The following is a 15560-nucleotide window of genomic DNA, read 5'->3' as shown; positions in this document are numbered from 1 at the left end:
GAGAAAAAACCGAGGGCTGAAAATTGGCGGTAACTCGCTGACAAGCTTGTTAGCTTTGCTGCACTAAGCGCCGTTGTTTGCGCATGCGCAGTGACCTAAGTGTCAGAAAAACGAAGATGTCATCTGACTGGCTGCCCTGTTTATCAATCAAAAGACGGGATGGATGATAGGCTGGCGTCAATTTTTTTTTTTTTTAATGTAATGCGCATTATTAATCGCAGAGGCAAAAACTCGGACATGGGAGGAGTTCGGTGAGGCCATGGAAAACGACTTCCGGACGGCTTCGAAGAAATTCTGCACCACCATCCGCCGCCTTAGGAAGGGAAAGCAGTGCACTATCAACACCGTGTATGGCGAGGATGGTGTTCTGCTGACCTCGACTGCGGATGTTGTGGATCGGTGGAGGGAATACTTCGAAGACCTCCTCAATCCCACCAACACGTCTTCCTATGAGGAAGCAGTGCCTGGGGAGTCTGTGGTGGGCTCTCCTATTTCTGGGGATGAGGTTGCTGAGGTAGTTAAAAAACTCCTCGGTGGCAAGGCCCCGGGGGTAGATGAGATCCGCCCGGAGTTCCTTAAGGCTCTGGATGCTGTGGGGCTGTCTTGGTTGACAAGACTCTGCAGCATCGCGTGGACATCGGGGGCGGTACCACTGGATTGGCAAACCGGGGTGGTGGTTCCTCTCTTTAAGAAGGGGAACCGGAGGGTGTGTTCTAACTATCGTGGGATCACACTCCTCAGCCTTCCCGGTAAGGTCTATTCAGGTGTACTGGAGAGGAGGCTACGCCGGATAGTCGAACCTCGGATTCAGGAGGAACAGTGTGGTTTTCGTCCTGGTCGTGGAACTGGGGACCAGCTCTATACTCTCGGCAGGGTCCTTGAGGGTGCATGGGAGTTTGCCCAACCAGTCTACGTGTGTTTTGTGGACTTGGAGAAGGCATTCGACCGTGTCCCTCGGGAAGTCCTGTGGGGAGTGCTCAGAGAGTACGGGGTATCGGACTGTCTGATTGTGGCAGTCCGCTCCCTGTATGATCAGTGCCAGAGCTTGGTCCGCTTTGCCGGTAGTAAGTCGGACACGTTTCCAGTGAGGGTTGGACTCCGCCAAGGCTGCCCTTTGTCACCGATTCTGTTCATAACTTTTATGGACAGAATTTCTAGGCGCAGTCATGGCGTTGAGGGGATCTGGTTTGGTGGCTGCAGGATTAGGTCTCTGCTTTTTGCAGATGATGTGGTCCTGATGGCTTCATCTGGCCAGGATCTTCAGCTCTCACTGGATCGGTTCGCAGCTGAGTGTGAAGCGACTGGGATGAGAATCAGCACCTCCAAGTCCGAGTCCATGGTTCTCGCCCGGAAAAGGGTGGAGTGCCATCTCCGGGTTGGGGAGGAGATCTTGCCCCAAGTGGAGGAGTTCAAGTACCTCGGAGTCTTGTTCACGAGTGAGGGAAGAGTGGATCGTGAGATCGACAGGCGGATCGGTGCGGCGTCTTCAGTAATGCGGACGCTGTATCGATCCGTTGTGGTGAAGAAGGAGCTGAGCCGGAAGGCAAAGCTCTCAATTTACCGGTCGATCTGCGTTCCCATCCTCACCTATGGTCATGAGCTTTGGGTTATGACCGAAAGGACAAGATCACGGGTACAAGCGGCCGAAATGAGTTTCCTCCGCCGGGTGGCGGGGCTCTCCCTTAGAGATAGGGTGAGAAGCTCTGCCATCCAGGAGGAGCTCAAAGTAAAGCCGCTGCTCCTCCACATCGAGAGGAGCCAGATGAGGTGGTTTGGGCATCTGGTCAGGATGCCACCCGAACGCCACCCTAGGGAGGTGTTTAGGGCACGTCCGACCGGTAGGAGGCCGCGGGGAAGACCCAGGACACGTTGGGAAGACTATGTCTCCCGGCTGGCCTGGGAACGCCTCGGGGTCCCACAGGAAGAGCTGGACGAAGTGGCTGGGGAGAGGGAAGTCTGGGCTTCCCTGCTTAGGCTGCTGCCCCCGCGACCCGACCTCGGATAAGCGGAAGAAGATGGATGGATGGATGGATAATGTAATGCAAATTTTTTTTTTTTTTTTTTACGTAATGCGATCTACCAATACTACCTTTGCGATCTACTGGTAGATCGCGATCGACGTATTGAGCACCCCTGGTGTAGATCCACCAGTTGTTTACAATTTGACGCCGGTGAGCTACGGTGTGTAGTGAAGCATGTTTAGACATTCCTCGTCCTGCAGGGATGATACTTGGAAGAATCTTAGTTTATTTGTCGCCATGGAGGCGAGGATTAGTAATTCAGAAGTAGCTAAAACACTGCAGACTTGGGCTGGACTTTAGCCACTAGCTAGCTAGCCATGTCTTGGGGTGGCGGACCGGTACTTTTAAGAGACGGTATAGTACTGAATATGATTCATTAGTATTGCGGTACTAAGACCGGTATACCGTACAACCCTAGTGCAGATCAAATCATTTGGTACGCTTTGGTTGAGGTGTGAAAACAATTGATTGACAAATGAGCCAATCAGGTTTACGTCATAATGAGGACGTAACTACAGGTACCGTAAAGAGATCTGGCATCCTCAGAAGAGTTAGTAACCCTGCGGTGTTCATTAGCCCTTGTCCACCTTTAATCCTTCTTCCTGTTTACATTCCTGCGACCAATCAGAAAAGCAGGCGCAATCTCACATGGATCTGCTTTTTTGATGATGACAGCATCCCGTTTAAGCACCAAACTAGTTGGGCCTGAATCTGATTGGGGTTTTGTCATAGAAAACTAAAGCAAATCCTGGTTATTGTCTTATGAAATGTATGCTATTTCCAGTCTGAAAAAATGTATACAGTTTCTGTTCTGAGGAAATTAATACTATTCCAGGTTGTCTTATAAAACAAATACTACCGGTACTTATGATCTAAAAACATTTATCGTATTCGTGTTCTTAAAAATCTAATATTATTCCTGGTTTAAAGAAAACTAATGTTCCTGGTTATTGTCTTAGAAAGTAATATTATTCCTTGTCTTAGAAAACTACTAATATTCCTGATTATTGTCTAAGAAACTAATATTATTCCTTGTCCTAAACAACTTATGCTATTCCTGGTTATTGTCTTGAAAACTAATACTATTCCTGGTCTTAGAAAACTTCTACAATTCCTGGTTATTGTCTTTGAAACTAATACTATTCCTGGTTATTGTCTTAGAAGGTAATATTATTCCTTGTCTTAGAAAACTACTACTATTCCTGATTATTGTCTAAGAAACTAATATTATTCCTGGTCCTAGACAATTTATACTATTCCTGGTTATTGTCTTGAAAACCAATACAATTCCTGGTCTTAGAAACCTACTTATATTCCTGGTTATTGTTTTAGAAGCTAATATTACTCCTGGTCTTAGAAAACTAGTACTATTCCTGGTTAATGTCTTTGAAAATGATACTCTTACTGGTTATTGTCTTAGAAACTAATACTATTCCTTGTCTTAGAAAACTACTACTATTTGTGGTTAATGTCTTTGAAATTAATACTATTCCTGGTCTTAGAAAACTAATTCTATTCATGGTTATTGTCTTAGAAACTAATATCACTCCTGGTCTTAGAAAACTAGTACTATTCGTGGTTATTGTATTTGAAACTAATATTATTCCTGGTCTTAGAAAACGTATACTATTCCTGGTTATTGTCTTAGAAACTATTGTTATTCCGAGTATTAGAAAACTACTCCGACTCCTGGTTATTGTCTTACAAACTAATGTTATTCAGAGTATTAGAAAACTACTACTACTCCTGGTTATTGTCTTAGAAAGTAATATTATTTCTGGTCTTAGAAAACTACAACTATTCCACGTTATTGGGGGCGAACCACAAATCTGGTGCCAACTAAAAGTATATTATGTGTATGAATGTATTGACACACTTTTAGGGCTTGTCTGCCATGTTTTTTCCCCTTTACTTTCAAGTGAAATACAAACCCCATTTCCATATGAGTTGGGAAATTGTGTTAGATGTAAATGAAAACGGAATACAATGATTTTGCAAATCCTTTTCAACCCATATTCAATTGAATGCACTACAAAGACAAGATATTTGATGTTCAAACTCAAACTTTATTTTTTTTTTTACAAATAATAATTAACTTAGAATTTCATGGCTGCAACACGTGCCAAAGTAGTTGGGAAAGGGCATGTTCACCACTGTGTTACATGGTCTTTCCTTTTAACAACACTCGGTAAACGTTTGGGAACTGAGGAGACACATTTTTTAAGCTTCTCAGGTGGAATTCTTTCCCATTTTTGCTTGATGTACAGCTTAAGTTGTTCAACAGTCCGGGGGTCTCCGTTGTGGTATTTTAGGCTTCATAATGCGCCACACATTTTCAATGGGAGACAGGTCTGGACTACAGGCAGGCCAGTCTAGTACCCACACTCTTTTACTATGAAGCCACGTTGATGTAACACGTGGCTTGGCATTGTCTTGATGAAATAAGCAGGGGCGTCCATGGTAACATTGCTTGGATGGCAGCATATGTTGCTCCAAAACCTGTATGTACCTTTCAGCATTAATGGAGACTTCACAGATGTGTAAGTTACCCATGTCTTGGGCACTAATACACCCCCATACCATCACAGATGCTGGCTTTTCAACTTTGCGCCTATAACAATCCGGATGGTTCTTTTCCTCTTTGGTCCGGTGGACACGACGTCCACAGTTTCCAAAAACAATTTGAAATGTGGACTCGTCAGACCACAGAACACTTTTCCACTTTGTATCAGTCCATCTTAGATGAGCTCAGGCCCAGCGAAGCCAACGGCGTTTCTGGGTGTTGTTGATAAACGGTTTTCGCCTTGCATAGGAGAGTTTTAACTTGCACTTACAGATATCGCGACCAACTGTAGTTACCGACAGTGGGTTTCTGAAGTGTTCCTGAGCCCATGTGGTGATATCCTTTACACACTGATGTCGCTTGTTGATGCAGTACAGCCTGAGGGATCGAAGGTCACGGGCTTAGCTGCTTACGTGCAGTGATTTCTCCAGATTCTCTGAAACCTTTGATGATATTACAGACCGTAGATGGTGAAATCCCTAAACTCCTTGCCATAGCTGGTTGAGAAAGGTTTTTCTTAAACTGTTCAACAATTTGCTCACGCATTTGTTAACAAAGTGGTGACCCTCGCCCCATCCTTGTTTGTGAATGACTGAGCATTTCATGGAATCTACTTTTATACCCAATCATGGCACCCACCTGTTCCTAATTTGCCTGTTCACCTGTGGGATGTTCCAAATAAGTGTTTGATGAGCATTCCTCAACTTTATCAGTATTTATTGCCACCTTTCCCAACTTCTTTGTCACGTGTTGCTGGCATCAAATTCTAAAGTGAATGATTATTTGCAAAAAAAAAAAAATGTTTATCAGTTTGAACATCAAATATGTTGTCTTTGTAGCATATTCAACTGAATATGGGTTGAAAAGGATTTGCAAATCATTGTATTCCGTTGATATTTACATCCAACACAATTTCCCAACTCATATGGAAACGGGGTTTGTACTTCAAGTCAGCTGATGGGATATTCCCCACTTCCTCCCAGCGCAGCAATCACAGGCGAGCGGAGCCTACCTTGGTCTGGAATTTCTTCTTCCTGTCGGGCAGCAGGTAGATCTTCACGTAAGGGTCGGAGAAGCCGTTGGCGTCCTTGGCGGGAAGATCCAACGCTTTGAGAATCTTTACCACCAGCTGCTCCGTGCTGATACACAACACACGCACACACACACACACACACACACACACACACACACACACACACACACACACACACACACGTAGAGTTTGAGAAGAGTTTAAAAGTCACATATGTTTACGCTAATACACATCCATGCGGAAACAGGTTAAGCGCGCACACTAGAGATGCGCGGATAGGCAATTTATTTCATCCGCAACCGCGTCAGAAAGTCGTCAACCATCCGCCATCCACCCGATGTAACGTTTGATCAGAAGTGCACCCGCCCGCCATCCGCCCGATCTAATATAGATGATGCAAGGCATTAGTGAGCCTGCCAACTACTCCGCTTTTCCCGTAATTCGTACGGTTTTCATCAACCTATTCCGGGTTTTTCATTAATTAAAAAAAAAAAAAAGGGTGAAAACTACGCGAATTGCACCTTGTGCAGACAAGATTTTTCGATCGGACACGGAGGAATTAGGGATGTAAAAGACCACGTTGGGACAAAAAAACACAAGTCTAATGCCGTTGCTAGCGATACAAGTGGAAAACTTTCAACGTTTTTCGTCGCCCAAACAGATTCTTTGGATGTGATAAATGCCGAAGTTTTATTTACGGAGGCAATAATTGAGCATGGATTTCCAATCGCACTGGCTGATCACATGGGACAGTTAAATGTTTGTCATGCAACCTTTAAAAATCATTACGCGGTGATCGCGGTCCCAAAAATAAACTTTTCTTGCATGATAATGTCCAGAAAAATTCGCTTTATATTACTATAGAGTCCTTTTAACGAATGAGTTTGATGGTTTATCACAAACCTTAAATGAAAGAAGTCCTTTGTTCTCCTGCACCATGGCCTTGCTTCGTGTTTGGTGCGCACGCTTTATAACCTCACTGAGGTTATAAAGCTTTTGCCTGTTAAAGAAAGGAGACTGATCCAACGCAGCACAGACTTTCGCGTGCCACGCTGTCACGACCCAGACGCACACCAGTGCGCAATCATATGGGAGCCGCGCTAAGCGCACCTCCAAGCGCGTCTCGCTGCCGGCGACGGACGGGTATATGGGCCCGACGCTCCAGCGCCATCCATTTTCAGGGCTAGTTGATTCGGCAGGTGGGTTGTTACACACTCCTTAGCGGGTTCCGACTTCCATGGCCACCGTCCTGCTCTCTATATCAACCAGGGTGAGCCCCACCCCTTTCGTGAGCGCACTGCGCGCGGAGTGACCCCTGTTACGCGCCCCCGGCAACAGGGGTGGCGGGCAGGTAAGCTGCGCGGGCGGAGCGCGCGGAGTGACCCCTGTTACGAGCCCCCGGCCACGGGGGTGGCGGGCAGGTAAGCTGCTTACCTGCTGCGCGTGACGCCGGCCGCGGCGAAGGCGGACGAGGCGGGGTGTCGGTGCGGTGGGCGCGGTAGTGACCCTGGACGTGCGTCGGGCCCTTCTCGCGGATCGCCTCAGCTACGGCTCCCGGTGGGGCCCTCTCGGGGGAAGGGGCCTCGGTCCCGGACCCCGGCGAGGCGTCCCTTCTCCGCTCCGTAAAAGTGTCTATCTCTTTTCTTTTTTTTTCTTCTGTTGTGGCATATGCAGCAGGTGCCTGCTCGTTTTTCGTATGTGGGTAACAACATTTAACTATGTATATATATTTCCGAATTGGTTTAACTGCCACCCGCAAAAAAAAAAAAAAAAAAAAAAAAAAATATATATATATATATATCTAATTAATCCACCCGACCCGACCCGCGCGCGGATAAAATCTTATTTTTTTTAATTTCATCCGCCCGATCCGCGGATAATCCGCGGACTCCGCGGTTGTGTCCGCAAACCGCGCATCTCTAGCGCACACACACCTGGACCAGCGGTAAACACAAAGTGGGAGGTCTCTGGCAGGGGCGCCGAAAAGGGGGGGGTAAAGGAGACGGATTCTAGGGGCCCATGATGGAGGGGGGCCCAGAGAGGCCCCTAATGATGAGGAAATTATAATACAGAAAAAATAATGACACTGTGTTGGGGGCCCTGTAAAGATTCTTTTCATGGGGCCCAAAATCCCCAGCGGCGCCCCTGGTCTCTGGAGTAAAGATGACTATCACAAAAGTGTGTTTGTGTTTAAAGCCTTGTGTTTGTCCAGCAATCACACACACACACACACACGCACGCACGCACACACACACACACACACACACACACACACACACGTGTCGTTACGTCCCTCACGTGTCGTTTGTTATGTATTTTAATTACAACGTAGCCCCCAGGCCTCTAATCAGACCTCGTTAGGTTGCTTCGCCGCTTGTTAGCCGCTGTGTCAGCACTTCATTAGCCGCTCGGGTGGGTGGGGGGGGGGCGTGAACTTTTGGGGGCTCGGCTTGTCGCCGCGGCTGTGGCTGGTCGCCGCACGTGCGAACCTCGGCACCGTGGCCAATTAAGGCAATTAAAGGCCGACAATGACATGCGATCGTGCGGCGCCAGGAAATGACATTTCGCTCGAACAAAAAAAAACACCTTGTGGAGCAGCCCGCTTCACACTGATCTTCATTTAAAGTGGCTCTTTTCACAGTCGGTGAGAACGGGGTTGGTTGTCACACTCATGATTACCTTTTTTTTTCTTTTCTCCTCCCGATGAGGGATCGACCGACATTATTTTTTCAGAGCTGATACCTGAATAGCCCCCCTTTTTTAGACCAGTTGATCTGCCGTTTCTTTTCTTTTCTCCTCTGCTCCCCCCTATCCCTTGTGGAAGGGGAGACACACAGATCCGGTGGCCATGGATGGGGTGCTGGCTGTCCGGGGTCGGGACCCGGGGTGGACCGCTCGCCTGTATATCGGTTGGGAACATCTCTGCGCTGCTGACCCGTCTCCGCTCGGGATGGTTTCCTGCTGACCCCACTGTGGACTGTACTCTTACTGTTATGCTGGATCCACTATGGACTGGACTCTCACAATATTATGTTAGACCCACTCGACATCCATTGCATTCGGTCTCCCTAGAGGGGGGGGGTTACCCACATATGCGGTCCTCTCCAAGGTTTCTCATAGTCATTCACATCGACGTCCCACTGGGGTGAGTTTTTCCTTGCCCTTATGTGGGCTATACCGAGGATGTCGTTGTGGCTTGTGCAGCCCTTTGAGACACTTGTGATTTAGGGCTATATAAATAAAGATTGATTGATTGATTGATTGATTAGTAGTCAAGGAGGCCGATGACTGATATTTTTGAAACCGATTTGCAGTAGAAGTTATTTAAAGGGGAACATTATCACCAGACCTATGTAAGCGTCAATATATACCTTGATGTTGCAGAAAAAAGACCATATATTTTTTTAACCGATTTCCGAACTCTAAATGGGTGAATTTTGGCGAATTAAACGCCTTTCTAATATTCGCTCTCGGAGCGGTGACGTCACAACGTGGCGTCACATCGGGAAGCTATCCGCCATTTTCTCAAACACCGAGTCAAATCAGCTCTGTTATTTTCCGTTTTTTTCGACTGTTTTCCGTACCTTGGACATCATGCCTCGTCGGTGTGTTGTCGGAGGGTGTAACAACACGAACAGGGACGGATTCAAGTTGCACCAGTGGCCCAAAGATGCGAAAGTGGCAAGAAATTGGACGTTTGTTTCGCACACTTTACCGACGAAAGCTATGCTACGACAGAGATGGCAAGAATGTGTGGATATCCTGCGACACTCAAAGCAGATGCATTTCCAACGATAAAGTCAAAGAAATCTGCCGCCAGACCCCCATTGAATCTGCCGGAGTGTGTGAGCAATTCAGGGACAAAGGACCTCGGTAGCACGGCGAGCAATGGCGGCAGTTTGTTCCCGCAGACGAGCGAGCTAAACCCCCTATCGACTCTAGCTTCCCTAGCCTGCTGACATCAACTCCAAAACTGGACAGATCAGCTTTCAGGAAAAGAGCGCGGATGAGGGTATGTCTACAGAATATATTAATTGATGAAAATTGGGCTGTCTGCACTCTCAAAGTGCATGTTGTTGCCAAATGTATTTCATATGCTGTAAACCTAGTTCATAGTTGTTAGTTTCCTTTAATGCCAAACAAACACATACCAATCGTTGGTTAGAAGGCGATCGCCGAATTCGTCCTCGCTTTCTCCCGTGTCGCTGGCTGTCGTGTCGTTTTCGTCGGTTTCGCTTGCATACGGTTCAAACCGATATGGCTCAATAGCTTCAGTTTCTTCTTCAATTTCATTTTCGCTACCTGCCTCCACACTACAACCATCCGTTTCAATACATGCGTAATCTGTTGAATCGCTTAAGCCGCTGAAATCCGAGTCTGAATCCGAGCTAATGTCGCTATAGCTTGCTGTTCTTTCCGCCATGTTTGTTTGTGTTGGCTTCACTATGTGACGTCACAGGAAAATGGACGGGTGTTTATAACGATGGTTAAAATCAGGCACTTTGAAGTGTTTTTAGGGATATTGCGTGATGGGTAAAATTTTGAAAAAAACTATATGATAAGCCACTGGGAACTGATTTTTAATGGTTTTAACCATTCTGAAATTGTGATAATGTTCCCCTTTAAACATGAATAGTATGTCAGTAAACAGCTGGACAAGGTCTTAGGTTGTTTTTTTAACATTATTTTTTAGGGAACGTGGGACAAGTAGAAACATGATGTTTTATGCGGCGCTGATGTTGTGGTTAATTTAGCAGCAACAACATTTTACAAACACCTTTATTACGTGTGTCTAATAGGAGCATCAACATTTATACAGGAAATCCCCTGGGAAAATTGGTAAAAATATGGCATTTTTCTACATAACAAAAACTCGCCATCTACTCAATTTTATAGCAGTTCATGGGTTGAATACATTGTAAGGTTTCCTCGTAAGGAACCCTGAAATATTGCGAACATTTCAATAAAAACAACTCTGGGCTCCTTCATGTAGATTATAGCTTGCTGACATTTCTTCCTGGATGTTACAGAAAGTATGAGAATGTGTGAGCTGCTTCCTGCTCTTCTGTACTTATATAATAATCTTTTATTTGTCAAGATGTTCACACAAAGTTTGGATTTTTGACAGATATTTTTTTCGGTCATCCTTATGTACACATGTCTATGTCATGTTATTTGACTGAATCACGGAAAATGAATCTTTACACACACTAAAAAAATGTTGGGTTGAAAAATAACCCAATTTCAACCCAACTGCTGATTCAGAAAAGGACAAACCCCTTATTTTTGTTATTTTAACTCAACATATTGGGTTAATTTTCTTAACCCAACTTTTGCGTTGAATTATTTAACCAAAAAGTTGAGTTATGATAACTTAATGTTGGCTTATTCCCTACCAAACTAATGGGTTGAATTATTTAACCCAAAAGTCGAGTTATGCTAAATCTGTCAGGACTAGGACTTTGGCTTGGTTTGTTCTCCCGTGGTGCAAATGAACTGGACTGGTCAAGGCTTGAAGGTGGGGACATGATTTATTTTAAACTATCAAAAAAGGAATAAACAAAAAGCGCGCACAGTGGCGGAGAATAAAACTAGACTTTAAACACAAAACTTGCACATTGGCAGAAACTATGAACAATTAAACAAAACACTAACTGTGGCTTAACAAACAAAAACTTACTTGGCATGGAACCGGCATGAAAAAAAGAGTAGCAAGGGTCATCAGGGTGTGGAGAGTGTGCAGGAGCATAAATGTGGTGATGTCGTCAGAACGAACAACAGAAAATGAATGAACTTAAATACTATGGACATGATTAGTGAAAGCAGGTGCGTGACTCGAAACGTGAAACAGGTGCGTGACGTGAGAGGTGAAAACTAATGGTTGCTATGGTGACAAGAGTGCACAATGAGTCCAAACGTGGAACAGGTGCGTGACGTGACAGGTGAAACTAATGGTTGCTATGGTGACAAAACAAAACAAAAGTGCACAAAAAGTCCAAAATTTAAACCGAACATTACTAAAACAAAACATGATCACACAGACATGACAAAATCATTGTTGGCTGATTGTAAATAATGTTAATGAGATTAATCGATAATAAAATTTAGGGATGTCCGATAATATCGGACTGTCGATATTATCGGCCGATAAATGCTTTAAAATGTATTATCGGAAATTATCGGTTTCGAAAAGTAAAATGTATGTCTTTTAAAAACGGCGCTGTGTACACAGACATAAAGAGAAGTACAGAGCGCCAATAAACCTTAAAGGCACTTCCTTTGCGTGCCGGCCCAGTCACATACTATGTACAGCTTTTCACACACACACAAGTGAATGCAAGGCATTCTTGGTCAACAGCCATACAGGTCACACAGAGTGGCCGTATAAATAACTTTAACACTGTTACAAATATGCGCCACACTGTGAACCCACACCAAACAAGAATGACAAACACATTTCGGGAGAACATCCGCACCGTAACACAACAGAACCAAATACCCAGAACCCCTTGCAGCACTAACTCTTCCGGGACGCTACAATATACACCTCTTAAAACATTTTTGAGATTTGTTGCAATTATATAATTTAAAAGAGCTTCATGATTATCCATCCATCCATCTTCTTCCGCTTATCCGAGGTCGGGTCGCGGGGGCAGCAGCCTAAGCAGGGAAGCCCAGACTTCCCTCTCCCCAGCCACTTCGTCCAGCTCCTCCCGGGGGATCCCGAGGCGTTCCCAGGCCAGCCGGGAGACATAGTCTTCCCAACGTGTCCTGGGTCTTCCTCGTGGCCTCCTACCGGTCGGACATGCCCTAAACACCTCCTTAGGGAGGCGCTCGGGTGGCATCCTGACCAGATGCCCGAACCACCTCATCTGGCTCCTCTCGATGCGGAGGAGCAGCGGCTTTACTTTGAGCTCCCCCCGGATGACAGAGCTTCTCACCCTATCTCTAAGGGAGAGCCCCGCCACCCGGCGGAGGAAACTCATTTCGGCCGCTTGTACCCGTGATCTTGTCCTTTCGGTCATAACCCAAAGCTCATGACCATAGGTGAGGATGGGAACGTAGATCGACCGGTAAATTGAGAGCTTTGCCTTCCGGCTCAGCTCCTTCTTCACCACAACGGATCGATACAGCGTCCGCATTACTGAAGACGCCGCACCGATCCGCCTGTCGATCTCACGATCCACTCTTCCCTCACTCGTGAACAAGACTCCGAGGTACTTGAACTCCTCCACTTGGGGCAAGATCTCCTCCCCAACCCGGAGATGGCACTCCACCCTTTTCCGGGCGAGAACCATGGACTCGGACTTGGAGGTGCTGATTCTCATCCCAGTCGCTTCACACTCAGCTGCGAACCGATCCAGTGAGAGCTGAAGATCCTGGCCAGATGAAGCCATCAGGACCAAATCATCTGCAAAAAGCAGAGACCTAATCCTGCAGCCACCAAACCGGATCCCCTCAACGCCTTGACTGCGCCTAGAAATTCTGTCCATAAAAGTTATGAACAGAATCGGTGACAAAGGGCAGCCTTGGCGGAGTCCAACCCTCACCGGAAACGTGTCCGACTTACTGCCGGCAATGCGAACCAAGCTCTGACACTGATCATACAGGGAGCGGACCGCCACAATCAGACAGTCCGAAACCCCATACTCTCTGAGCACTCCCCACAGGACTTCCCGAGGGACACGGTCGAATGCCTTCTCCAAGTCCACAAAGCACATGTAGACTGGTTGGGCAAACTCCCATGCACCCTCAAGGACCCTGCCGAGAGTATAGAGCTGGTCCACAGTTCCACGACCAGGACGAAAACCACACTGTTCCTCCTGAATCCGAGGTTCGACTATCCGGCGTAGCCTCCTCTCCAGTACACCTGAATAGACCTTACCGGGAAGGCTGAGGAGTGTGATCCCACGATAGTTAGAACACACCCTCCGGTTCCCCTTTTTAAAGAGAGGAACCACCACCCCGGTCTGCCAATCCAGTTTCATGATTAAATTTTTTAATTAAAAAAACGTGCTCAAAAAAAATCATGTCCCCAGTTTTTATGTCACGACCGAAACACAAGAGTTTTAGAGGTGTGGCTGATTGTAGATCGAGGACACACCCCTAAATTTTTTACCACGAAGTGACATTCTCAAGGCTGAATGGTAAGTCACTTAATCCTATAGTTTTTAGAAATGTGTTCCAACGTCTGAAGATCTGTGTGTATCTTTATAAACTGTCCCTACCGAACACATATTCTCTTCAATTATGTAAACTTTTTCAGCTTTTATGCAACATTATATGTTTTTATGTCCAGGGTGTACCCCGCCTTCCGCCCGATTGTAGCTGAGATAGGCTCCAGCGCCCCCCGCGACCCCAAAGGGAATAAGCGGTAGAAAATGGATGGATGGATGATGCTTGCTAGCATTATTTAGTTATGGTCAAAGTTAGGTAGAAGTGTCACACCCGAAACAAATGATAACGTTTCGGTGGTGACATGATCATTTCGGTAGTGACAAAATGAAATGGAAAGTAGTTTAATCTACACCATTTTTAAATAATGTGTTCACAAAGTCTTAAAACAAGTGATTGTCTTCAAAAATCTTCGTGAGCAAATAAGCATGTTAAAAAAAGGCCGATACGATATACGTCAAAATTCCAGATCTTGGCGACAATTTTTGGCCCGGCCTACTCTACTAATCAAGATACCTCACCACCAAAGGGTACCGTTTTTTAAAAATGTGGTATGGAAATTTCTGCAACTGTCTTTTAGTTTTCTCTGGAGTAAGAGTACTTTTTGCTATTTTTCACATTAACTTGTGAATATTCAGCTTCTTTAATATTTCGTCTGCTAGGCTTTCACCGACGACTTTCTAACCAAACAATTGTTACCGTTAAAGAGTGTGAAGGAAAATATATTGTTTAGTTCAGGGGTGTCCAAAGTAGCGGCCCGGGAGCCATTTGCGACCCGCAGCTCATTTTTTAACGGCCCACAGCACGTTCTAAAAAGACTATTTAAAAAAAATAATAACAACAACAAATAAAAGTGGAATTCAAAAGCAAACAAGTGAAATGTAACAAAAAAAAGTTGCAATGTTGACTCGAATAACACAAATCTGCCATGCAGGCTGTTTTTTTTTTTTTTTTAACACCGTCATTGCTAAAAAATAGTAAATCCAATCAATGTTATGAATCATTGACCTACTCAAAGCTCTAATTACTTCACATCAAATATTCCATTTTGACATTTTTTTGCCATAAAAAAATGAAAAAAAGGGCATACGTTTTACTTATATCGACAGATAGACCTGAAGTTGAATCATAGATTTAAAGATAGTATAATAATAAAAAAAAATTGTACATTACTTATTTTTAACATTTTAATGACTGAGACCCTTCTGGCTCCCCAGGACCAAACTTGAGTGGAGCCCTAAAGGTTAAGAAAAATCTATATTATTGGCTTTGAAGATGCAAAATATCAAAATGGCCCGCGCATGCTTTAGTTTTGCCGTCTGCGTCCCTCGGTGGAACAAGTGGACGCGATAAAGAGGACGCCAACGAGCATGTCACATGTTGGAGGCAGGAAGCGAGCTATGGCGACTATTCCCACGCGGACAATGTGTCAGCTTTTAATGGGCTTGCCAATAGAATGGACGTTCCCGCGAGGATGCGAGAAAGGAAGATTGACTTTGTTGTACCGACGGCGGCCCTCCAAACAGCAGGGTCCATCAGTGTTATCACACGTTAACAACACGCTAACACGCACACTCACACAATGTCTGGCAACGATCGGCCCCCGAGTGGTTTTCTCCAACATGATTTGCCTTCGGTGCAACAAGCGTTGGATAATAAATCAAGCTGTGTCCTCAGAACATGAATGTTTTTCATCCGTGCTACGACGCTCCCTTGCCCATTCTCACTGCACGTTACAGTGACTCAGCATTTATAATTCATGCGCCGC

The 15560-nt window shown here is 45.4% G+C and overlaps 1 protein-coding gene across 2 annotated transcripts in view; it reads right to left on the bottom strand.

Annotated features, from left to right (window-relative positions):
* The window catches only part of syt3 (synaptotagmin III), a 170069-nt gene that overhangs the window by 59485 nt on the left and 95024 nt on the right, over positions 1-15560 (bottom strand). For both annotated transcript variants that reach the window (XM_061981388.1, XM_061981390.1), the window contains one exon: positions 5597-5723. In XM_061981388.1, coding sequence (XP_061837372.1) covers positions 5597-5723 — 127 coding nt within the window. The remainder of the gene's footprint in view (positions 1-5596; positions 5724-15560) is intronic.

The sequence above is a fragment of the Nerophis lumbriciformis genome, linkage group LG24, assembly GCF_033978685.3.
Source record: "Nerophis lumbriciformis linkage group LG24, RoL_Nlum_v2.1, whole genome shotgun sequence".
Taxonomy (NCBI): Eukaryota; Metazoa; Chordata; class Actinopteri; order Syngnathiformes; family Syngnathidae; genus Nerophis; species Nerophis lumbriciformis.
The sequence above is the reverse complement of the archived record's forward strand: the minus strand, read 5'-3'. Positions and strand labels throughout refer to the sequence as shown.